The 25,616-nt window shown below is 53.5% G+C and overlaps 1 protein-coding gene across 1 annotated transcript; it reads left to right on the plus strand.

The window, feature by feature from the left end:
- Positions 1 to 357: 357 nt before the first annotated feature.
- On the plus strand, positions 358 to 20,229 carry LOC100344472 (eukaryotic translation initiation factor 3 subunit C). The gene is made up of 21 exons (XM_002711877.6): positions 358 to 405; positions 532 to 671; positions 3,225 to 3,290; positions 3,384 to 3,573; positions 4,270 to 4,395; positions 4,583 to 4,637; positions 4,767 to 4,876; positions 5,201 to 5,328; positions 13,407 to 13,566; positions 13,699 to 13,802; positions 14,210 to 14,351; positions 14,566 to 14,691; positions 14,818 to 14,911; positions 15,815 to 16,005; positions 16,199 to 16,423; positions 17,346 to 17,709; positions 19,218 to 19,377; positions 19,466 to 19,531; positions 19,623 to 19,710; positions 19,807 to 19,969; positions 20,066 to 20,229. Exons 2-21 carry the CDS (start codon positions 571 to 573, stop codon positions 20,146 to 20,148), a joined length of 2,742 nt encoding a protein of 913 aa, XP_002711923.1. The 5' UTR covers positions 358 to 405; positions 532 to 570; the 3' UTR covers positions 20,149 to 20,229.
- The last annotated feature ends 5,387 nt before the right edge of the window (positions 20,230 to 25,616 follow it).

Here is a 25,616-nt window from a genome sequence, read left to right on the forward strand (position 1 = left end):
TTATGAAACACGCAGGGGTTAGGAAATTTGCTTAAGCAAGTAGCTCCTCTGGGCCTGGACCCCAGGTAGTCTGGAATTTTGCTCTGAGCCTAGATTCAAAACCCAGCAGCTCATCAGCATTGCCTGGGCGCTGGCCCTTAGATTCCAATTCTGCAGGTCAGGAAACCTGCGGGTTTCTAAGCTTGAGGCAAACCCGCGGTCGGAATGGGGAAGACTCCCGCCCAAGGTTTAGGGCAAGTGACGTCATGATTGTCCCCGCCCCTGCGTGCCGCGAAGATGACTGGGAGTTGTAGTCTCCCAATCTAATAAGCCAGCCCCCTCCCGGAAGTGACGCAAGACCCTGTCTCTTCCTCTCTCGGCATTTCCGCCGGTTCGGCTTCGCGGTGTGACTCGCGAGCTCAGCTGGTTCGTATTTCTTGGTCCTCGTGCTTGGAGGGATCGGATTGCGAACGGGGACCGTGAGGGGTCGGGGGTCGAGCGGCCGCGGCCCCTTCCTTCCTGGCGGCCCGTGACGCTCTGGCTTTCCCGCAGGTCGGGCCGCGCGGGCCGTAGCCCCTCAGCGCCATCGCCATGTCGCGGTTTTTCACCACCGGATCGGACAGTGAGTCCGAGTCGTCCCTGTCCGGGGAGGAGCTCGTCACCAAACCCGTCGGCGGGAACTACGGCAAACAGTGAGTTGGAGGGCCTCGGCCGGCTGCAGGAGGGCGGTGGGAGCCCGTGGGGAGCCCGTGGGGCCGCGGCGGGAGCGGGGCCGGGGGATGCTGAGCGTGTGCCGGGGACTGGGGGAGTCCACCCACCGGCCACCGGAGACAGAGCCCCAGGCCCGCAGCTGTTGCATCCGCTTCCCGATTGCCCTCTAAGCTTACCTCCCCTGCGCTGCCCCGCACCTCTGCATCCCGCTGGTCTTACCCAGAGTGCAACCCGCAGAGGAAGCTTCGAGTGCCTGGTTGGCATCCGGAGCCCTCCCGGCGCGGCAGGCAGGCTCCTAAACATCTGGTACTCTCTAGTTGTTCATCGCCACTAAAATATCTGTTCCTCTGCGCTGCCAGTTAAAACTCTCTTAGCCTTTGAAGCAGTGGAATGTTGGCTCTCTAACAACTTAGGTCACTCGCCTGCCGCCTTCGTTGTTTTTGCTGTATTCTTGGGCTGCTGTTGAAAATAGGTATATATGCCTACACATACAGGAGGGGGCTTCCAAGAGTTCATGGTGAAACTATATTATGGAAAAGCTTTGCATGGATTTTGAAAACGTTGCTGTAACCAAAATAAGCTGCTACGAACTCGCAGGACCTAGTTTGCACCAGTTTGAAAAGAACACCTGGCTGGGCGCCGTGAAGTCTGCTAAATTCGAAGCAAGAACAATCAAATTTTGGGAGAAATCGCTGATGTTTTATGAAGCTTATGGGGACAATGCCCCAAAGATATCAGCTGCTTACAAATGGATAACTCGTTTTAAGTAGATATGAAACATGGGCACTGGTTCGAATCCCGGCTCCTCCACTTCTGTGTGGAGCTCTGTGCTGTGGCTTGGGAAAGCAGTAGAAGATGGCTCAAGTCCTTGGGCCCGTGCATCTGTGTGGGAGACCTGGAAGAAGCTCCTGGCTCCTGGCTTTGGATCAGCCCAGCTCCAGCTGTTCGGCGAGTGAACAAGCAGATGGAAGACCTCCCTCTCCCTCTGCCTCTGCCTCTTTAACTCTGCCTTTCAACATTTTTAAAAAATTATTTATTTATTTATTTGAAGGACAGAGTGGCAGGGAAAGACAGAGTTCTTGCACGTCACACGCTGGTTCACTCCTCCAATGGCCACAACCACCTGGATGAGGCCCGGCTGAAGCCAGGAGCCAGGAACTCCATCCAGGTCTCCCACACAGGCGGCAGGGCCCAGGGGCTTGGCCCATGGCTGCTCCTTCCCCCGCTGCATCAGCAGAGAGCTGGAACAGGAGGAGTGTGGTCGGCGCTCGAACCAGCATCCGGGGTGGGATGCGGGCCTCGCAAGCCGCGGCTTACCCGTCTCTACCGCCATGACAGCCCCCGATGGAAACCTTAAGCAGCTGGAGTCAAAATTCTGAAGAAGAATTTTGGTTACAGATAAACACAGTCAAAGCAGTGGCTACCAAGAGTTGGCAGTGATCCAGTCATGACAGAAGCAGGCCAGCCAAGGGCGAAAGTCATGACAGCAGCTTTTCCCACTGAGTTTGTGAAGGGCAAAAAAAAAAAGAGAGAGAGAAAGGCAGTAACATCTGCTTGCTGTGAGTATTTTGAGAAAAGTCAAAGTTCTCAGGAGAGCTTGCACCGGCGTCCTCCACCGGCACAGTGCTCTTGCTCATGCCGCCGTCAGAGGCGGTTTTGTGCGAGTTGTGATGGGAGATCCCCAGGCCTGCTTAGGCTCATTACGCCTTCTGTTTCTGACTTTGAAAAAATATTTAAAGGACACCCAGTTTTCTTCAGTTAATATTGCTTAAAAAAAAAAGTGTTGGCATGAGTGAATTCTCAGGAGCCTCAGTTCTTTAGGGATGGACTCCATGGTGTCTGTCAAACCTGACGGAGCTTCGCTGGAGAGCTGAGAGTTTAGGTTGAGAGTTTATTTATTTTTTACTTTATCTTCTGTTTCCATTTTTCTGTGAACTTTTTGAAGTCTCCTCCTATGCACCACATTCATATATTATCACATTCTTATTGCTGCTGCCACTTCTTACTGCCATATTGGAGAACCAACAGCACTTGCTATACAATAGAAAGTAATTGGAAGAGTTGATAAAATGGAAAGAAACGGTGGAGGTAACTGCTGCCATGTGGGTGCCTGGCTGTGCCTGGCCGTATTAATGAAAGACACCAGCAGTGGAGGGCTCTTGGCCTGTGGTACTTTTGTTGCTTTCCAGGACCTGGTTCCCCACGCCCTCCTTGAAGCCTCTTCCCTTCATGTAGCTGAAGTACACTTTTCCCCTAACTCTGGAGTATTTCTGTAGCTTGCATTTGTCTGTTTCTGAGAGGAAAGACGCTGTCATCTTTGTACTATAACATTTGACAAAACAACCCTTGAAGTGGATAAAAAGTGAGTGTTACGTGATGATGCTATGAGGAAGAGGAGTCAGAGGAAGCCGGGTGGGGTGCGGTACAGCTGGCCTGAGTCTCCGTTCCACCTGCCCTGTCTGAGGAGAGATGTAGGAGTCACTTGGAAAGCCTGGAACTAGGAGAACAAGTTGACAGGCTCTTCTTCCAAACAGGCCATTGCTGCTCAGCGAGGATGAAGAAGATACCAAGAGAGTTGTCCGAAGCGCCAAGGACAAGAGGTAGAGTCCGGGGGCCGCGAGGGTTCTCTGGGGGCAGTGGTCAGTGTGGTCGGCGGCGGAGATGCCCAGTGTGGCGTTGGCCCTGCCACCCAGGTTCGAGGAGCTGACCAACCTCATCCGGACCATCCGCAATGCCATGAAGATCCGGGACGTCACCAAGTGCCTGGAAGAGTTTGAGCTCCTGGGAAAAGCATATGGGAAGGCCAAGAGCATTGTGGACAAGGAGGGTGTCCCCCGCTTCTATATCCGCATCCTGGCTGACCTGGAGGACTATCTTAATGAGGTGAGATGCCTGTGGGTGAGGGAGAACCTAGAAGAGGGTGTGGGCCTGGCCGCCATCCCCGCCTACTTGTGGGGTCATGTCTTCCCCAGGTTCTTGGCCTTATTATGTAGTGTTCCCTTTCCCGAGCACAAGGAGACAAGGAGAGTCCTCTTCTTTGACCAAGAACCTTATGTTTATGACTACTGCTTCTTCGTTTTGTATTTATTGTGGGGACATATATAACATTTTTTTTTTAAGATTTTATTTATTTGAGAGGTAAAGTTATAGACAGAAGGAGAGACAGAGAGAGAGATCTTCCATCCACTGGTTCAAAATTCCCCAAATGGCTACAATGGCTGGAGCTGAGCTGATCAGGAACTAGGAGCCAGGAGCTTCTTCCGGTCTCCCATGTGGGTGCAGGGGCCCAAGCACTTGGGCCATCTTCCACTGCTTTCCCAGGCCACAGCAGAGAGCTGGATTGAAAGAGAAGCAGCTGGGACACAAACCGGTGTCCATATGGGGTGCTGGTGCCTCAGGCAGAGGCTTAGCCTACTGAGCCACAGCGCTGGCCCCTATAAAGCACATTTAAGAAATACGTCTAATAGGTGTACTGAGAAAGCAGGGGAGATGGTATATGGGAGCAGACCCCCTAGAAAGTGGTGAAATCTGGAATCCAGGGGATGCTGCGTAGTCTCAGGCCGCCGTCCTCCCTTTCAGCTCTGGGAAGATAAGGAAGGGAAGAAGAAAATGAACAAGAACAACGCCAAAGCTCTGAGCACCCTGCGCCAGAAGATCCGCAAATACAACCGAGATTTTGAGTCCCACATCACCAACTACAAGCAGGTAGGGGTGCCTGCGGCAGACCTGGTGAACGGTGGGGATGGTGCCTCCGACGCACTCAGGAGAGCAGCGGGGAGGAACCGTGGTGGAACTCGGAGGCGGAGGGCTGGGCTGGGCTGGGCTGGGCTGGGCTGGGGCTAGGCTGGGGCTGGGCGGCCTCCTCAGTTGCTCTCCGTCTCCCTCTGTCTAGAACCCTGAGCAGTCTGCAGATGAAGATGCCGAGAAGAACGAGGAGGACTCGGAAGGTGAGAGGAGCACCCACGGCAAACAGCTAGGCCGCCCCCAGGCCGTGGTTCCCAGGTCGGGGCCCCTGCTCGCCCTCGGTCTTGCCCTTGGTCTTGCCCTCAGCCGTTTTTCCCTCCCCGTCTCACCAGGCTCCTCAGATGAGGATGAGGATGAGGACGGCGTCAGCGCTGCAGCTTTCCTGAAGAAGAAAGCGGAAGCTCCTTCTGGGGAGAGTCGCAAGTTTCTCAAAAAGATGGAGGTAGGGGCCAGGGCGAGGCCGTGGGGTGAGTCTCCGGCTGGCCCAAGGCCGCTTGGGAAGGAGAACCCTGGGGTTGGTGGGGGTTGGATTTAGTGGAGTCTGATTTGGAGTGAGAGATGTGGAACGTGGAGACCTGGATGCTGGGCCCAGCTCTGGCCCTGGGGAACCGGCTGCCTCTGGGGCAGTCAGAACTTGGGCTTGGTCCATGGCAGCTCCTGCTGACCTTGATGGTACTGCCGCTCTGGATCCGTTCCTGTGTCCGCAGGGAGAGCAGAGAGCCAGTCTCCTGTCCCCTTCCTGCTGACCCTGTCTTCTTCCCCTAAGGACGAAGACGAGGATTCGGAGGACTCGGAAGATGACGAAGAGTGGGACACCGGTTCCACGTCTTCAGATTCGGACTCAGAGGAGGAAGAAGGGAAACAAACCGCACTGGCCTCCAGATTCCTTAAAAAGTAAGGATAACGGGCGGGGTGGGGGGCAGGGGGCAGAAAGAGAGCCTTTGGTCCTCTTGAAGGTTGCTGCTTCCTTCCAGAGTCCTTTTAGGTTGGAGAGGCCCAACTGCTGCCGTTTTTACAGGGGGACTCATTGTCAAGTACATGACTAGTTGGCTAGGGTCACAAGGCTCACATATACCCTGAAGGTGGCATTGGGAGGCTACAGAGTCCAGATATCACATGTGATTCACTGCTTGTAGACTGGGTGCCGTCTGCTAGTCTTCAGTTCACTCGTTTGTAAGATGTGGCCAGGACCCCACCTCCCGGGAGTACGGTGAGAATACAGGGAGGTAATGCAGGGAATAGAGTGAGTCCAGGACAGACAGGTGGTAAGGCCTCTGAGGTAGCTGTCATCCATGCTGAGAATTTTGTTAGTATGTAGTGAGTAGATGGGCGGCGGGAAGCCTTCGGGACATCTGCTGGGACAGTCCTGGAATGGGCGAGGCTCTCAGCCTCAGTCTTCGGGCTGGGTGACCTGTTAGGTCTCAGGTTCCTCTTTTTTTTTTTTTTTTTTTTTTTTTGGCAGGCAGAGTGGACAGTGAGAGAGAGAGACAGAGAGAAAGTTCTTCCTTTACCATTGGTTCACCCTCCAATGGCCACTGTGGCTGGTGCACCGCACTGATACGAAGCCAGGAGCCAGGTGCTTTCCCTGGTCTCCCATGGGGTGCAGGGCCCAAGCACCTGGGCCATCCTCCACTGCACTCCCTGGCCACAGCAGAGAGCTGGCCTGGAAGAGGGGCAACCGGGACAGAATCCGGCGCCCCGACTGGGACTAGAACCTGGTGTGCCGGCGCCGCAAGGCGGAGGATTAGCCTATTGAGCCACGGTGCCTGCCTCAGGTTCCTCTTTTAAAACAAGGTGATAATCTGCCTGGTGGGTAAAGTCTCGAGCCCACAGAGAGCAGTGCTATTTTCACAGGGAGCTCTGTTCCTGCACTTCGGGTTGCTTTCTTGCTTTTTGAAAGGTGGAGTCACGCTGCTTCGGGAAGTGTTGAGCTACCTGACACTAGAGGCTCTGCATACTGGTTGAACAGCCACTGGTGGGCATTTTGTTGAGAAGCGTTTGTGGCTGAGTGTTCCAGGGAACACAGAGGGCAGGGCCCGGGAGGTACTGTCTGTCAGGTCTCCTTGGAGTGTTTGCAACTCTACAAATAGAGCAGAGTAAGAAAGTATCCATCAAAGTAGATATGCCTGGTTTTATTTTATTAGTAACTGTTCTCTCAACTTTGTTGATCATGAAACTTTCTTTAAAGATTTATTTGAAAGGCAGAGTTACAGAGAGGTAGAGGCAGAGAGGTCTTCCATCTTCTGGTTCACTCCCCGAATGGCTGCAACAGCCAGAGCTGGGCCAATTCAAAGCCAGGAATCTGGAGCTTCTTCCAGGTCGCCCACGTGGGTGCAGGGGTCCAAGGACTTGGGCTGTCTTCCACTGCTTTCCCAGTCACATTAGCAGGGAACTGGATCAGAAGTAGAGCAGCCAGGACTCTATATAGGATGCCGGTGCTGTGGGCGGCGGCTTTACCCACCAAGCCACAGCGCCAGCCCTGGATCATAAAACTCTTTAAACCTATTGATGTCGTAGGTAAGTATCAATGGTTCAGATCTGTGATATCTACTTGACTTTTTCTGGCTTTCAGTAATTGCGTGTTGAAGTCTTTAGGCCAGTGTGTGCGTTGTGCACTGCGCATGTGTATTTCACAAAAGCTTCTCTTGTTGCGAAGAAACAAGTGAGGACTAAAGTGAAACGTAGGACATTACAAGGAGACTGCAGACTGCTATCTGTTATGAATATAGACTCAGATTCTTCAGAGGGGTGAGCATTTGGCATACCCCACCCCCTGTCAGCTTCCAGTCCTGACTGCTGATTCCAGCAATCTGCTAGTGTGCACCCTGCAAGGATGCCACTTGAGGAGCTGAGTCCTTGCCACAGGCGAGGCCCAGGCTGAGAACCAACAGACGGGCTCTGTCTCTCTGCCTCTCAAATAAATTAGTTAAGTTTTTTTTTCTTTTAAACATTTACTTATTTATTTGAAAGGTAGAGTTAGAGAAAGAGAGATCTTCCATCTGCTGGTTCACTCCCCAAGTGGCTGCAATGGCCAGAGCTGTGCCAGTCCAAAGCCAGGAGCTAGGATCTTCTTCCGGGTCTCCCACGTGGGTGCAGGGGCCCAAGCACTTGGGCCATCTTCCACTGCTTTCCCAGGCCACAGCAGAGAGCTGGATCAGAAGTGGAGCAGCCGGGACTCGAACTGGTACCTGTGTGGGATGCCAGTGCTGCAGGCAATGCCAGCCTCTGAATTAAATTTTTTAAAAATGGATTATATATCATAATGTAAAATTCGTTTAACATAACAGAAGTCAACTGATAGAATAATATAACATCTCAGTAGAATAAGGAGGATGAACATAGTCATCTCAAAAGAGGTACAAGAAAGCATTTGAAAAAATGCTACTGCTCCTTCATGATGAAGACACTGAACAGTGGAAATCAGATGAGAAGTCCGCATAATCTTTCCCTGCCTTTTATTTTGAACTGTTCCGTGTTTTTTAGAGATCTCTCTTCTGAACACAATTAGATTTTGTTTTGTTTAAATCTCATATAATTGCCTCTGCTTCTCCCTCCCCGCTCCTCCCTTCCCCTCGCCCTGTTTTAGTGTGGTCCATAACAAAATTTGCTATTTGAGCCATTTTCTTAGTGTATAGCTCAGTGGCATTAAGTGTATTTGTGTTGTACAATCTCGCTGTTCCTCCAGAACTTGATCTGTGCTTTTTGTTTGACACGTTGGAGCCAATGCTCTGAGCCATTACCACTGCTTCACGGGGTCTGCATCAGAGGAAAACTGGGATCTGAGGCTGGGGCTGAGGCTGGGGCTGAGGCTGGGGCTGAGGCTTGACCCAGGCACTCTGATGTGGGATGTGGGCGTCTTAAATGCTAGGCTAAATGACTGTTCCGTAAGAGTGTGGTTTTTTTTCTTTTAAGATTTATTTACTTATTTGAAAGACAAAATTACAGAGAGAGTGTGAGAGAGGTCCTCCATCTGCTGGTTCATTCCCCAATGGCCACAATGGCCAGGGCTGGGTCAGGCTGAGGCAAGAGCCTGGAATTCCACCTGGGTCTCCTATGTGGGTGGCAGGTCCCACGTACCTGCACCATCTTCTGCTGCCTTCCCAGCTGCATCAGCAGGGAGCTGACATGCTCACGTGGGATGCCAGTGTTGCCTCAATCAGCAGGCCATAAGAGTGTATGCTTGGGGCTGGTGCTATGGTGTGGTGGGCTAAGCCTCTGTCTGTGGCGTCAGCATCCCATGTGGGCACCAGTATGAGTACTGGCTGTTCCATTTCCAGTCCAGCTCTCTGCTATGGCCTGGGAAATCAGTGGAAGATGACCCAAGTGCTTGGGCCCCTGCATCTGTGTGGGAGACCTGGAAGAAGTTCTTGGCTCCTGGCTTCAGATCGGCCCAGCTCCGGCCGTTGCAGCCATTTGTGGAGTGAACCAGCAGATGGAAGAACTCTTTCTGTCTCTCCTTCTCTTTTTAACTCTGCCTCTCAAATAAATAAAGTCTTTTTTTTTTTAAGTACATTTATATTTCTCATGTTTTTCTCTGTTAGATTGGAATTACATGTCAATCTTTTAGAAATTACCCTTGTGGATTTTCTTAACCTGTGAAATTTTAGCTTGTATGCCTATCCAAAAAACATTTTTTAGTAGTTAAATCAGTGTTTTAAGGAAAGCTTTTGAGGAAATAATATTAGAATTTCAAATGTCAAAGGTTTTTCTGACATTGAGAGTTTATGACTTTGTATGTCATAGGGTAATTCAGACTGTTTCATTTGTATAACAAAGGAGAAATTTTTTTTAAAGATCTATTTTATTTATTTGAGAGGCAGAGTTACAGAGAGAGAGGGAAAGACAGAGAGGGCTCTCAGCTGCTGGTTCTCTCCCCAGATGGCCACAATAGCAGGGCTGGGCTGATAAAAAGCCAGGAGCCAAGAGCTTCTGGGTCTCCCATGTGGGTGCAGGGACCCAAGCACTTGGGCCATCTTCCACTGCTATCCCAGCCCATCAGCAAGGAGCTGGATCAGAAGTAGAGCAGCCAGTCCTGGAACCAGTACCCATATGGAATGCTGGCCCCACAGGCAGAGGGTTAACCTGCTGTGCTACAGCACTGACTCTGGGAGAATGATTTTTAAAATGATTTCCAACCGAGACAAAAGCAGGATTTACAGATGGTCCCTCCTTTGTGATGTTTGGCTTAGGGTTTTTCAAAAACCAATCCGTGCTCAGTAGAGACCGTCCTTTGGCTTTCAGTCTTTTCCCCAGGCTATGGCAGCCGTGTGCAAGAAAACATCTGTGATGCTGGGCAGTGGCTGCGGCTGCAGCGCCCACTCAGCCCTGAGATCATACGACACTGAGGGGCTGGACCAGCTGATTCTCTTGATGTTCAGTGGGTATAGGGTGGTTTTTTGGTTTTGTTTTTTTTTCTTTAAAGATTTATTTGTTTATTTGGAAGGTAAAGTGATAGAGGGAGGGAGAGAGAGCAGAGAAAGAGATTTTCTCTTCTGTCTGCTTGCTCACTCCACAGATGGCTGCAATGGCCAGACTGACCCAGGCCAAAGCCAGGAGCTCAGAACTGGCTGAACTGGTGGGTGCCCAAGTACCTGGGCCGTCTCCCACTGGCTTCCTAGGCACATTAGCAAGGAGCTGTCGCTCCCCCTCTTCGTGGAGGAACGACACAGGACCCTGCGCTGTTCTTTCATCTGCTCGGCCCTCCCCGGGTTTGCTGCTGGTTCTTCCCGGGTTGGCTACTATCCCTTCCACCTCCGTGGAAGGGCAGTTCCCCCTGGCCACATTCCCCACTTCCGCAGGGGAGCGGCACACCGCCGGCCGGCTCTCTGGGGGCTGCACAGGTGTTCCCTTAGATGTTCCCCTTAGATGTTCCTGGTGCATGCCGTCTCTCTCCTCCTTTATAGTCCTCCTCTGCCAATCCCAACTCGGCTGCCCACACGCCGAGTACGCTGCTCTCCTCCAATCAGGAGCAAGTCCTACAGTTTATTGGTTGAACTGGAGGCAGCTGTGCAGAAGCTGTTTTCTTCTCTCCCAGCACCATATTGTGGGAGAGCAGATGCATAGAATAAGTCTTAATTCCAGTAACTCAGTCTAGTCCGGATTGCTCCCCACAGGAGCTGAATGGGAAACCGAGCAGTCTGCACTCAGACTGGCACGCCAGTATGTTGCAGCGGGCAGCTTCGCTCATTGCACCAATACCAGCCCTGGGGAGAGGGCATTGAATGTGGCTTTGATGTGGTGTGGGATGAGACTAGGGTTGTGGCGTAGCTGGTAAAGCCACTGCCTGCAATGCCAGGTGGAAGATCTCGCTCACTTGCTCTTTTTTTTTTTTTTTTTTTTTCAAGATTGATTTATTTGAAAGAGTTACACAGGGGAAGAGACAGACAGCTCCTCTGCTGCTCATGCAGGAGACTCAGATGGAGTTGGAGGCTCCGGGCTTTGGCGTGGTCCAGCCCTGGATATTGTAGGCAGCTGGAGGTGGACACGAAATTTTCTTTTTAACTTGTAAAGCAAATGTGAGGAACCTTTTTTTCTGCTCCAGCTATTGTGGCCATCTGGGGAGTGAATCAGCGGAAGGAAGACTTTTCTCTGTCTTTCCCTCCCTTTCACTGTCTGTAACTTTACCTCTCAAATAAATGAATAAAATCTTAAAAAAAAGAAAAAAGCAGACCCATCAAACCAGGCTGGCTTACTCAAGGAAACCCAGGGTTTACACAGAAGTGCCAACAAAATCAAAATTCACAATTACCAGTGTAAAAATTAGTCTGTTCTCGGTGTGTGGAATTTGAAGTCCTGCCTGTGGCTGCCTCAGCCAGACCAAATGATGTGCAGGCCTCTTGCAGCTGTGGGCCGGGTGCTCCCCACCCTGCAAAGGAAGTTATCGCTAGGAAGCTGTGTACTGGGGAGGACTCCAGAAGCTTAATATTTATTTCATTTTCATCTACTTGAAAGAGAAACAGATTTTTTATCCACTGGTTCATTTCTCCAAATGCCTACAAATAGCCAGGAGCCAAGAACTCCATCCAAGTCTCCGTGGTTGCCAGGGGCCCGAGCAGTCAAACCATCATCTGCTGTCTCCTGGGATGCATTAGCAGTAGGCTGCATAGGTAGCAGAGTAGCTGGGACTCAAATCAGGCGCCCGAATAGGGGATGCAGTCATCCCGAGCCGCCACCAACCTGCTGTGGCTTTATTAATACAAACACACGAACTGTGAAACAGTGAGAAATGCAAGCATCCACGTCGAGACACAGGATCACCACGCAGGGCCGAAAGAATGCTGGAAGGAGATGGCAGTAGGTCAGATCCCGTAGTGGAGAGGCCGTCGTCGTGGGCGAGGGGCCTGGCTGGAACACTCATCCAGGACCACGAGAGGCACTCCGTTCAAGGGGAGGCGTGCAATCTGGCACTGCTCAGGGGCTCAAAGCTCTCGAAAGTTAGAGGATTGGAGGGAGAGGCTTTTCCGTTCTGGGTAGGTGTCTCTGAGGCAGGCAGAGTTCCTTGCTTTAATGGTCTTGGTTATCCTTGGGGCAGAGAGGCTTGACTGGGTGTGTGTGGGAGTCTGTTCGACTTCCCTGACTGCTGTTGACAGTTCCCAAAGCCTTTGCTGCAGCCTTAGGTAAGGCTGGTGGCGCCTCAAGCCTTTCAAGTAGGTTTAAGCCTCGGCGCTCCCATCTAAAGTTTTTGCTGCTGGAGCAAGTCTTACAAGGCCCAGACCCAGCTTCTGCCCGTCCTTAGGAGCCATGTGGGTGCCAGGTTCTTTGTTCTCCTTATCAATGAAGACCAGAGTAGACGTTCTGGAGCATTCCAAGATTCTGCCTGTCCTCATAAACTTGTACTAGATGTTATGATGTCACTCTCTGGCAAAGGAAAATTTTAATCCAACCAGCAAATTTATAAGCAATTACTAAATCAAAACTTAAAAAAAAATAGGTTCAGGTATTTGGAAGATAGAGAGACATGTGCTGTTTCACTCCCCAAATGGTCACAACGGCCAGTTCCGGGCAGGACTGAAGCCAGGAGTCTGAAACTCCGTCCAGGTCCCCCAAAAGGGTGGCGGGGCAAGCGCCCAGGCCATCATCCGCCTTCCCAGGCACGTCAGCAGGAAGCTGAGCCCACTCCCATGTGGGATGCTGGTGTTTTAGAAGCAGCTTAAACTACTTAAACTACAACACTCCCAGCCCCTACTCAAAGCTTTTAAGTAGTTAAAATGAATTTATTTGTAAATTATCCAGTGGTGGTTCTAGATGAGGATTTGAGAACCTGTTGAGTCTTTCTGGAAAGATGTTTTCATCAGTATCTATGGAAAGTTTGGATAATTTGTCTCTGTCATTTGGTTTACACCTTGTTATGCATTAAAGTTTCTGGCCACATCAAGTGCCCTGAGAGACCATTTTGAGATAGCCAGTGGTCTTTTTCTCTTGCGGGGACATTTTGTGGTATTGAACAGTTCCTCTTTGAATCTGGAATTTAGATTAATTGCTGGTCATAAGAGGAGAGGAAAGGGGAAATCGGATAGTCTGGGAACAGCACTCTTTTTGCATGCATTCTGGATGAACTAATGAGTTGCCTTCTGGTAAAAAATGGTCAGTGGATAGAGCAACTGGCGTCAAGGAAGATACCTAAGATTGCTCTGGATCCTTCGGAAAACCCGACGGGTTAGCTTTCGAGCAGTGTGGCCGGTTGTTTCTGCTTCGAGGCTTGGTTGAGCCTTCCCTTAGCCGACCTTGTCGGGCCGTTCCCTATGTGCAAGAGTATCTAAATGAGTGTGTGGTGCAGTCACAGACCTTGGGAGTAGTCAGCAAGTCCAAATGCTTGGTGGCCTTGGCCTTGGTTATGGCTGCAGTTGATGCTCTAGGTCAGTGTCCTAGACGACTTGGACCCAGGAGCGATGAAGGGAGAGAAAGTTCTTGAGAGGAGGGAGAGTCAGGTGAGGAGGGAGAGGTTGCTCATGCTCCCCCGTGTCTCCTGGCAGGGCCCCCACCACAGAGGAGGACAAGAAGGCCGCCGAGAAGAAACGGGAGGACAAAGCCAAGAAGAAGCACGACAGGAAGTCGAAGCGCCTGGATGAGGAGGAGGAGGACAATGAAGGCGGGGAGTGGGAGCGGGTCCGAGGGGGAGTGCCCCTTGTCAAGGTGAGGATCGTCGCGGTAAAAAATCAGTTGGCACGGCTGGGGAGAGCAGACAGGTGCCCTCCTGGTTGGGGTGGGGAAAGGCAAGAAGTGGGTACCTGTTGCCATGGTCCTGATAGATGTGTATCGGCGTAGGAAAAGCCAAAAATGTTTGCCAAGGGAACTGAGATCACCCACGCTGTCGTCATCAAGAAACTGAATGAGATCCTGCAGGCACGGGGCAAGAAGGGCACTGATCGGTAAGATCCGGGGGCCTGGCAGTCCTGGGAGGAGGCTGTTCCGTTTCTGGAGGATTCTGTGTGTGACTGTAGTGCAGGAGCAGCATACCTGGGACTTGCCTGCCATTTGCCACAGAATACCATCTGTGGACTTGGCTTACCCCATCTGGAAAGTGGGGACAGTGGCCACTTTCTTTAGTTATTAGGTGACTGGGGATGGTGGATGTGAAAGCATGCCGGGATTGTTAGCATTACTACTGTTCCTGTTTGGAATTCTTATAGGAGAACTGGGTTTTCAAGTGATGGTGGCTGGGGGCCAGCTCTCAGGGACAGGCCTTCCTTGCCTGTCGAAGGAGAGCGTCCTGGATGATGGGGTGCGACTTTGCTTTGTCTCTCACAAAGCCTCCCCCTGTCCTGTGTCTCCCCAGTGCCGCCCAGATCGAGCTGCTACAACTGCTGGTTCAGATTGCTTCCGAGAACAACCTGGGGGAGGGCGTCATCGTCAAGATCAAGTTCAACATCATCGCTTCTCTCTACGACTACAACCCCAACCTGGCCACGTACATGAAGGTGAGGGCAACAGAGAGGAGCGCCGCGGGGCTGAGCGGGTGGTCCTCGGAGGGCGCCTCTCGTCCCACGACTCAGGCTGTGGGAACAGCCTTGGCAATTGAACCCCACCCGCCACCCCCCACCCCCCGTGATTCCCAGCAAATGGGGCTTGGGAGGCAACTGCTGATTCCACGCTCAAGCCTCTGCCTCTGCCCCCACTGCTGGCCTCTCGCAGCCGGAGATGTGGCAGAAGTGCCTGGACTGCATCAACGAGCTGATGGACATCCTGTTTGCAAACCCCAACATCTTTGTTGGAGAGAACATTCTGGAAGAGAGTGAGAACCTGCAAAATGTTGACCAGGTGAAGGCCTGGGGCGGCCGGGGGAGCTGGAGACGGATGTGGCCCGCTTCGGGGAGGCTCCCCGCTTGAGGTTTGGGACCGAGACCTGGGCTCATTTATGTATTCCTCCTTTGGTCTCCTCTTCAGCCTCTGCGTGTCCGTGGCTGTATCCTCACTCTGGTAGAACGAATGGATGAAGAATTCACCAAAATAATGCAAAATACCGATCCTCACTCCCAAGGTGAGCCAGGCCTGGGCTACAGTGAGAGGAACACCACCTTCTGGGGTTTGTGAGGATTATGCTAAAGCAGTGTAGTGCCAGCCCTCCTTACCTGCCTTTCAACACTGGAGGCGCTGTTGAGCTGCGGGGCCCCACTGCCGGCGTTTCGGCTGCATTAGTCGCCGGGCCTGGGAATGGCATTTCTGACGGTGCTCCTGGGTGCCGGTGCCAGGACTGAATTTTAAGAAACCCGGGGTAGGGCGTCTACTCACTGGGCTTGTTCATCTTGGACTGGGGGCTTTGGGATGGGAAAGTGCAGGGCAGCTTACGCAGCAAAAACCTGAATGTGCCTACCAAGCCGAAGATGTCGTGATGAACGAGGCAGCCGAAGGGCTTGGTGCCTGTGGAGCTGATTTTTGGCAGTGCGGCAGACAGTGATAGCAAGATGGTGCGGTACCTCTGCACGGGGGAAGTGTGACGTAGACACTCAGAGAGGGCCCTGTGAGGAGAAAGTGACGGGCAGGGTGGCTTCAGCTGTGGCACCTTTAGGTAGGGCCACTTGCGGTGAGCTCAGTGAGGAGCTCCTCAGAGGAGGACTCAGCAGAAGAGAGCACCTGGCAGCAGGAAGACGGTGGGCGTGGTGGGTGGTGGGAATGGAGCGGCCGCGTGCTTTGATCCTGGCGCGGCCGGGGCAGAATCGTGGAGCAAAGGGCAGGGGCCACACTTGTAGGCCCCGAGGGTCCAAGGTGGGTGCTTGGTGCATTTGCTGGTCTGTGGGATGGGAACGCCGTAGGTCCTGGGTGAGGATGGAGCTTCCAAGGTTCAGTGAGCAGAGCTTTGTGACTGGCGCAGAAAACAAACGGGTCCCTGGGCTGGTCGGGGGGCCTGGCTGAGCAGAGCGGCGCTGCCCCCACCCCCCCCCAGAGTACGTGGAGCACCTGAAGGACGAGGCCCAGGTGTGCGCCATCATCGAGCGCGTGCAGCGCTACCTGGAGGAGAAGGGCACCACGGAGGAGATCTGCCGCGTCTACCTGAGGCGCATCCTGCACACCTACTACAAGTTCGATTACAAGGCCCACCAGCGGCAGCTCACCCCTCCCGAGGGCTCCTCAAAGGTGAGCGCCTGCAGTGGGGGGCGGAGGGGCGTGTGTCACCGTGTCCTTACTGTGCGTCAGTGCACCCCATGGACAAATCCATTCCCTCACAAGGGAAAAGAAGGGAGTAGACTGGGGCCGGGGGAACCTCGGCGGAGCCAGTTAAGGCCGCGGTCTTTGTCAGTGCCTCCTCCCACCTGCCTCCTCCTCGTAGTCTGAGCAAGACCAGGCGGAAAACGAAGGGGAGGACTCAGCCGTGCTCATGGAGCGGCTGTGCAAGTACATCTACGCCAAGGACCGCACCGACCGCATCCGCACGTGCGCCATCCTCTGCCACATCTACCACCACGCGCTGCACTCCCGCTGGTACCAGGCCCGCGACCTCATGCTCATGAGCCACCTGCAGGACAACATCCAGCACGCGGACCCGCCGGTGCAGGTGGGTGAGGGCCAGCCCCGCCAGCTGCTGGCTGCTTTCCCCAGACCTCCAGCCTTCCTGCACCCTCCTGCGCTAGATTCCTTGGCCGTGCAGACCTGGGCTCAGCCACCACCTTCAGGGTTGATTGATTGATTTGAGAGGCAGAAGCAGAGAGAGAGGTTGTCCATCCACTGGTTCACTACCCAAATGGCTGCAATGCCCATGGCTGGGCCAATCTGAAGCCAGGAGCTTCCTCTGGGTCTCCTGTGTGGGTGCGGGGGCCCAAGGACTTGGGCCATCTTCCACTGCTTTCCCAGATCCGAAGTGGAGCAGCCGGGACTAGAACCGGCGCCCATATGGGATGCTGGCACTGCTTTACCCACTACACCACAGCGCCAGCCCCTGAAAATACCCTTTTCAGGTTGAGAAAATTCTCTTCTGATCCTAGTTGGTTGAGAATTTTTATCATAAATAAATCTTTAATTTTGTCACGTCTTTCCTTCATCTATTGAAATAACATGGTTATTTCTCCTTTCTGTTCATGTAACATAGCAAGGATTTTTTAGATTTTTAATTTACTAATCTTTTTTTAAAATCTGAGAGAGGCAGAACCTCTCTCTCTGCTGATTCACACATCTGCTGGTTCAGCCCCCAAGTGCCCACAGGGAGCCAAGCTAGGAGCTGGGAAATCAGTCCAGGTCTCCCCCATGGGCAGCAGGAACCTTGTCACTGAATCGTCACCACTGTCCCCCAGGGTGTACGTTGGTAGGAAGTGGAGTCAGATGGAGCTTCCGGTGTCAAACTCAGACACCCTAATTGGCATCTCTACTGCTAGGCCAGGTGCCTGCCCCAGTGCGTGTGACAGGCCCTTGCGGTGTACTTGCTGATTCCGTGACCGGCCTGCCTGTGGCTGTCCCCTGAGTGCGTCCCCCTCTGTCCCCAGATCCTGTACAACCGCACCATGGTGCAGCTGGGCATCTGTGCCTTCCGCCAAGGTCTGACCAAGGACGCCCACAACGCCCTACTGGACATCCAGTCGAGTGGCCGGGCCAAGGAGCTCCTGGGCCAGGGTCTGCTGCTGCGCAGCCTGCAGGAGCGCAACCAGGAGCAGGAGAAGGTGGAGCGGCGCCGGCAGGTGCCCTTCCACCTGCACATCAACCTGGAGCTGCTGGAGTGTGTCTATCTGGTGTCCGCCATGCTCCTGGAGATCCCCTACATGGCCGCCCACGAGAGCGACGCCCGCCGGCGCATGATCAGCAAGCAGTTCCATCACCAGCTGCGGGTGGGCGAGCGGCAGCCCTTGCTGGGTGAGTGCGGGCTCTGTGCCCCGGTGTGCTCTGGCCCTCACTGCGAGAGGGGTCAAGAGAACTCTGCCGCCCGACGAGGCCGCTGGATTCGCTGAGCCCTCCTCCCCTGCCCCGTGGAGGTCCTGTTGCCACCCCGTTTCCTGTGAAGAAACTGAGGCACAGGAAGAGCCTTGCCCGAGTCGTACGCAGCTGACCTTTTTGTCTCGTTTCTCCCTTGCGTGCACCTTACGTGTAAATCCCAGCCAGCCCAGCTGGGTTAGAGCCTCTGCCATTCGAGAATCTCACATTGGCGCCTTGATCGCTGTGCAGAGCCCTGATCGTGGTCGGTTCATGGAAGCACTTGAGGAGCCAAGTTGTGTGGTTTTTGTTTTTTTTTTTTAAGATTTTACTTATTTATTTGAGAGTTACAGACAGTGAGAGGGAGAGACAGAGAGAGAGTTCTTCCATATGCTGGTTCACACCCCAAATGGCTGTAATGGCTGGAGCTGCGCCAGTCCAAAGCCAGGAGCTTCTTCTGGTCTTCCACACGGGTGCAGGGGCCCAAGCACTTGGGCCATCTGCCACTGCTTTCCCAGGCCACAGCAGGGAGCTGGATTGGAAGAGGAGCAGCCAGCACTAGAACCGGCGCCCATATGGGATGCCAGCGCCGCAGACGGAGGATTAACCCGCGCCACTGCGCTGGCCCCAAGGAGCCAAGTTTTGCTCACAGCCACCCACGTCCCCTTGCAGAGTTGGCCTCTGCTGGCTGTGTCATGCTCGAGCCCTGGCAGATTCCGTCTGGCTTTTGTAGCAATAGTTGACGTTGTAGGAAAGGTTCCAGTGCCGGTCTGAACTTCTGCACATCTTAGAATGTTGGTAGACTTGCACAGAGCTGGCCCAGGCTGCTGCTGAAGTCACAGCTGTGGGCGGAGCGGCCTGGGTCACCGCAGACCCTGCTTCTCTGTTACTCCCTGCAGTCAAAAGCTAGGGTCTGCTTCAGCCCTGCTCTCTGGTGTGGTTTGTAGAGAGCTGTTGAGTCCCTGACCTTGCCTCGTTTCTAAAGAGTTCAAGTGGAGACTGATCCAGGAGGGTCGTGAGCGTCGCCTCACTTGCAAGCCTACTCCCTGTTTTCTGTCTGGGCCTGGTTTGACCCTGCTGTGCCTGTTGTAGGGTCTGCTAGGTTTTTGTTTCTCTACCTCTGCCACCCATTCGCAGTCTTAGGGCTTTGCTGTTGGTCTTTCTGAATTCCTGCTTGCTGTGCTCAGCTTCCTGCCCTGTCAGCACATCAGACCTGCCATTTCACAGAGGTCCCTTAGACTGAGGCTCGAGTTTTTTAAGGAGGTGGGGGGGCAGAGAGAAGCAACTTGAGAAGTAATAAGCTGACAGCAGATGTATAGACAGGGCAACAAGTGACTTCTGTTAGCGCCCCCTAGTGGAGAGATGGGAGCGGCCTTAGTTTAGTGACTTGCTTCCCTGGCCTATGTTCCAACGTGAACTGTGTGCGTGGTCCCTCATTCCCAATCTGTCAGGTCCCCCTGAATCAATGAGGGAACATGTGGTCGCCGCCTCCAAGGCCATGAAGATGGGCGACTGGAAGACCTGCCACAGTTTCATCATCAACGAGAAGATGAATGGGAAAGTATGGGACCTCTTCCCTGAGGCTGACAAAGTCCGCACCATGCTGGTGAGGTGAGCAGAGCGAAGCGGGTGGGCGGGGAGACTGGCTGGCCTCCTGCGCTGAGACTCTGCCCCCTGTCCCCCCCCCCCCCCCCCCCAGGAAGATCCAGGAAGAATCGCTGAGGACCTACCTCTTCACCTACAGCAGTGTCTATGACTCCATCAGGTAGGGTGGGCCCTGGGCCACAGAGGGGCCCGGCCTCTTGCCAGGGTCCTCACTTCCTCACTGCCCCTTCTCTCCACCTCGTTCCTCCCAGCATGGAGACGCTGTCTGACATGTTTGAGCTGGATCTGCCCACTGTGCACTCCATCATCAGCAAGATGATCATCAACGAGGAGCTGATGGTGAGAGCCGGCCAGGGAGTGGACAGGCGGCCGTGGCGAGCTTGGAGTGGGGGTCTGATCCGCGTCTTGTCTCTCCGTCCACTTTGCTCCCGACAGGCCTCGCTGGACCAGCCGACGCAGACGGTCGTGATGCACCGCACCGAGCCCACCGCCCAGCAGAACCTGGCCCTGCAGCTGGCCGAGAAGCTGGGCAGCCTGGTGGAGAATAACGAGCGGGTGTTCGACCACAAGCAGGGCACCTACGGCGGCTACTTCCGGGGTGAGTGGCCCCGTCCCCTCTGCTGTCCCAGGACCCCAGCCCTCCGCTTGCCTCTTATTGGCACTCACCCCTCCCCTTCTTCCGTCTCTCCTGCAGACCAGAAGGATGGCTACCGCAAAAACGAGGGCTACATGCGCCGGGGCGGCTACCGCCAGCAGCAGTCTCAGACGGCCTACTGAGCGCACCTCTGCCCTGGGCCGGGCCGTTCAGCCCGAGTCCTAAGCCGAGCCCCAGTCATTAAAGGTCTATTCCAAGTTACAGTGCCCGGCGTCTGTGTGTCCCAGCAGAGGTGTCGTGGACTCGTGCGTTTGTTGATTGTTGTTTCTGAGCCACCAGGCTCAGGGTGCGGAGGGGAACTGTTCACGTCCCTGGCTCCCGGGGCTTGCTGCTCTTTGACATTTAACAGGAAACCGTAGTGACATTTCCGAGTTCTAACAGGTCAGGGAAAAGATGGCAGGTGTGTGGCACAAGCTGTGGCTAGGGCTGTACTGTCAGGGAAGGCAAAACAGAGGCGGGAGGGCTCACCCAGCTGGGAGAAGGGGAGTCTAGACAGTGAGGTGCGGGCCGGGACCCAGGGTGAGTCCCGTGACCAGTGCGTGACGACACAGGCACTGCAGTCAGGAGTGTGCGCGGACAAACACTGCTGCTGCGACACCTGAGCGTGTGAGTGCTTTCCTGGTAACTCCTGTAATTCACGTGTCTTGTTTCGTCCAAAAATACTGGTCAGCAGTAGATTGGGAGTTGGGAAAAATGATCCATGACCACAGGTTGGACGCATAAACACGGAAGAGGGAGTGAGTGCCGAGGGCTGCGCGGTGGGCAGAGGTGTGGCTGGTGGAGAGTGGGGGCGGGATGTGCAGGAAGTGGCTGGAGGTGGGCGCTGGGGTCTTGGGAGGCTTTGGTGCTTGGACTTTTTTTTTTTTTTTTTTTTTTTTTTTTTATAGAGTGGACAGTGAGAGAGAGAGACAGAGAGGAAGGTCTTCCTTTTGCCGTTGGTTCACCCTCCAATGGCTGCCGCAGCTGGCGTGCTGCAGCCAGCACACCGCGATGATCCGAAGCCAGGAGCCAGGTGCTTCTCCTGGTCTCCCATGGGGTGCAGGGCCCAAGCACTTGGGCCATCCTCCACTGCCTTCCCAGGCCACAGCAGAGAGCTGGCCTGGAAGAGGGGCAACCGGGACTAGAACCTGGTGTGCCGGCGCCGCAAGGCGGAGGATTAGCCTAGTGAGCCACGGCGCCGGCTGGTGCTTGGACTTTTGTAGACAAAATAAACGAATGCATTGAATTTTCAGAGAACAGAGCGGCAGGTGGGGTGTGAGGTTGGAGGCAGAGAAGCAATCTAGAAAGCAGAACACATCTAAAGCCAAGGCAGCTGGGATGAGGCGGGCAAGGATGGAAGGGAGTGTGTGTGAAGCGGCAAGGCTTCAGGGACCGAAGGGGAGCTGGGAGTGGCGGGAGAAGAGTGACAGATCCTCCCCACCGGAGGACAGACTGGGAGCAGGGCTGCTACCAAGAAGCGGCTGGAATGTTCTTGGTGTTCAGTAATAAAAACACAGCACAACACACACAGGGTGCCGAGAATGAGGGTGTTTTTTTTTTTTTTAAGGTTCTATTTATTTATTCGAGAGGTAGAGTTATAGAGAAAAGAAGAGACAGAGAGAAAGGTCTTCCATCTGCTGGTTCACTCCCCAAATGTCTGTGGTGGCCAGAGCTGAGCTGATCAGGAGCTTCTTCCAAGTCTCCCACGTGGGTGCAGGGGCCCAAGCACTTGGACCATCTTCCCCTGCTTTCCCAGGCCACAGCAGAGAGCTGGATGGGAATAGGAGCGGCCGGGACACGAACCCTCACCCGTATGGGATGCCAGTGCCACAGGTCGGGAGACAGCAGCGCGGGCCCCATGAGGTTGGTTTTAAAAGGCACTTACCTTTGAGACAAACTGGGCAACTGGAAATAAAAACTTTGGGACATATATTGATTTGGCCATAGGGTAAACTGCTATGACTGAGACTCCAAAACAGTGATTCAAGCAAATAGTTTATTTCTCATGTGACAGTAAAGAGGTGGATTAGTGAGCCAGGCTTGGGATTGGGCAGCAGCTTCCACAGATCATCTGGGGATCCAGGATCCCACTGTTCTGCCTCCCCTAGGCGGGCGGACCCAGTCGCCTGGTTAAAGCCAGCTCAGCAGCTCCTCCTCTGAAGATGGCGGGAAGAGGAGGAGTGCTCCTGGGAGTTCCACAGCTCACAGCGCCCGAGACGAGCTTCATGTTTGTTTGTTAAGATGTAGTTACTTGAAAGGCAGAGTGACAGGGAGAGACAGACAGAGCTTTCGTCACTCGCTGGTTCATTCACCAAATGCCCCCAACAGGCTGGGCTAGGCTGAAGCCAGGAGCTCCCCTCTGGGTCTCACACGGGGTTGGCAGGGCCATCTTCTGCTTTAAGGTTGGCCCCATGTCCAAGTACATTTCGTTTATGTTTCACATGCATACACCTTAAGCAGACAGCCAGGGGTGACCACGTCCGCACTTTGAGTCATGTGAGGTCAGGTGTGGAAGTTCCTACTTGTGTCACGTCAGCGCTCAACAAGTGACAGACTGGAGCACGGTGGATTTTCAGATTAGGAAGAGAAAGAAAGGGAAGGTGCCAGGGACAGTCAGGTGCTGCGTGTTTGGTCAGTGGGGGCCCATTAGGGTTCTCGCCTCGAGCAGGGGCGTCGCCATCCTCGTCTGTGAGTGCCTCCCATGGGGAGTTTGTGTAAGGATGAAGTGACCTCGCCCCGGGCAGTGCGTGACTGCCGTCGTCTGTCAGACAGGAAAGAACAGGTTCTGGAGTGAGGGACATGAGCGCCTGAGTTACTGCCGCCATCCTGGCTGCTAACCACTGCGCTCATTTCTAGCGTGGGTGACAGAGAGCAGGGAAGGTTCAAGGCTGACCCCTCTACATGGAGCGGCTGAGGGGAAGCGGGGGCGGGGGGTTGGTGTGGAGAGGCCGTGGGACCAGGACCGGCCGGTGCTGGGACCTGAGGAGCTGTGCGCTGAATTTGGCCTGTTTGATTGCGTTCTCTGGCCACTGTGTTGGGCAGCTCCAGGCAATGCCGCCTCCTCCAGTCCGAGTGGTGACCTTGGAGCAGTGTTGTCAAAGCCTGTTGTGTCTGGGGCTAACTTAGAGCAAATATTTTGAGCTTTGTGGGCCGCATGTGGACTGTCATGGATTCCTTTTCTTTCTAACTCATCAGATGTAAAATCCATTCTGGGCTGGTGCATAGTACAGGAGCAGTCACAGACCAGCCTTGGTCCATGGACCATCACTTGCTGCACTCTGCCCCAAATACATTAGCATTCCCTGGAATTGTGCAACATGGCGTGACCGATGGGCTTACAGCACCTTAGATGAGATGTTGTCTCAGCTTTGGCCTCACTTATTTGAACAACAGGTGATTTTTCCATCTGCTGGTACACTCACAGCATGGCCCCAGCAGCCAGGGCTGGGCCGCACTAAAGCCAGGAGCCAGAAATTCCATCTGGGTCTCCTATGCGGGTGGCGGGAACTCGGGGACTTGAGCCGTCATCTGCAGCTTCCCAGGTGGATTTGCCGGGAGCTGGATCAGATGCGGAGCAGCCGGAACTCCAACTGCTGCTGCCGTGTGGGATGCTGGGATCCCAAACAGCAGCTTCACCCCCTGCCACAACGCCGGCCTCTAGCAGTGGACAGTCACAGAGGAGGCCAGAGATGTCTTCTTTCAGTGTCTGAAAAGCTCAGATTTCACAAGTGTTTCTCAAAGTGTTTTGAGAAAATCAGATAGTTCATGTAAGCCATGATTATATTTCCAGAGGAAGGTGTGCATACGAGTGCGTTTTAATTAAACATGCAGGTTTTGTAACATCAGGCCCAGGCGTACAAATATTTCACCTTCCTAGCGGAATTTTAGCAAATTTAGATGGAAAAAGAATAGTGGTTTGGAAACAAGCCCTGAAAAGTGACATTCCAGCGTAAGTGAGCAAAGCCCGCTGAACAGTCTCCATTTCCGAGCAGAGGAGCTCGGGTTGAAGGGTCACCGCGGTTGCTTTCTCACGGTGAGTTTGTACCAGTGTAGCTGGCAAACAGTATCAAATTCAAGAATTGTTAGCCTTCCAGCATCTGCTGTTGGCCAAGGTCTGTTTCCCACTAATTTTCCACTCAAAATAAGGAAAAATACAAAAGAGCTGTATGTTATATATTTCCTGCCACAACAGAACAAAAATGGACCATAGGCTTAAATGTAAAATCAGAAAACCCAGGCTGGCATCGTGGAGCAGCAGGCTAAGCCACTGCCTGGGACCCTGGCCCCTGCCACCCCTGTGGGAGACCCTGATGGAGCTCCTGGTCCCTGACTTGTGGCCATCTAGGGAGTGAACCAAAACTTGGATGCTCTCTAACTCTGCCTTTTAAATAAAATTTTTTAAAAATTATAAAGGTTAAGAAATTATCGAAAGAAATCTCTGTGGCCATGAAAGAAACAAAGGATTTATTAGCTATAAATACCAAAGTGTGAGCCACAAAAAAAAAAAAAATAGACTTTAACTGTTCTTCAGAAGATACTGTTACAGGACTGGCTTTGTGGCTAGTGGGTAAAGCTGCCACCTGCAGTGCTGGCATCCCATATGGGCGCTGGTTTGAGTTCCAGCTGCTCCACTTCCGATTCAGCTCTCTGCTGTGGCCTGGGAAAGCATGGGAGACCAGGAGAAAAATCCTGGCGCCTGGCTTTGGATCAACGTAGCTCTGGCCATTGCATTGCCAACTGGGGAGTGAACCTGTGGATGGAAGACACCTCTCTCCCTCCGCCTCTCCTCTGTGTGTATGTAACTTTTTTTTTTTTTTTTTTTTTTTTTTTTTTTTTTTTTTGACAGGCAGAGTGGACAGTGAGAGAGAGAGAGACAGAGAGAAAGGTCTTCCTTTTGCCGTTGGTTCACCCTCCAATGGCCGCCGCGGCCGGCGCGCTGCGGCCGGCGCACCGCACTGATCCGATGGCAGGAGCCAGGAGCCAGGTGCTTTTCCTGGTCTCCCATGGGGTGCAGGGCCCAAGCACCTGGGCCATCCTCCACTGCACTCCCTGGCCACAGCAGAGGGCTGGCCTGGAAGAGGGGCAACCGGGACAGAATCCTGCTCCCCGACCGGGACTAGAACCCGGTGTGCCTGCGCTGCTAGGCGGAGGATTAGCCTAGTGAGCCGCGGCGCCAGCCTGTGTGTATGTAACTTTGACTTTCAAATAAAAGAAATACTGTTACAAGGATGAAAAGATAAGCCACAGACTGAGAGAACTTTGTAAATCACATATCTGATAAAGGACTTGTATCCAGAATATATAAAACACTTGAAAACCTAACAACACAGTGGGTAAAAGCTGCCACCTGCAGTGCAGCTTCCCATTTGTGGGCCGGTTCCTGGCTGCTCCTCTTCCAATCCAGCTCTCTGCTATGGCCTGGGAAAGCAGTGGAAGGTGGGCCAAGTACTTGGGCCCCTGCATCCACGTGGGCAACCCAGATGAAGCTCCTGGCTCCTGGCTTCAGATCAGCGCAGCTCCAGCCATTGTGGCCATTTGGGGAGTGAACCAGCAGATGGAAGACGTTTCTGTCTCCCCCTCTCTGTAACTCTACCTCTCAACTTAAATTTAA

Source organism: Oryctolagus cuniculus, chromosome 19 (assembly GCF_051225735.1).
Source record: "Oryctolagus cuniculus isolate XC-2025 breed Fujian yellow rabbit chromosome 19, ASM5122573v1, whole genome shotgun sequence".
NCBI lineage: Eukaryota > Metazoa > Chordata > Mammalia > Lagomorpha > Leporidae > Oryctolagus > Oryctolagus cuniculus.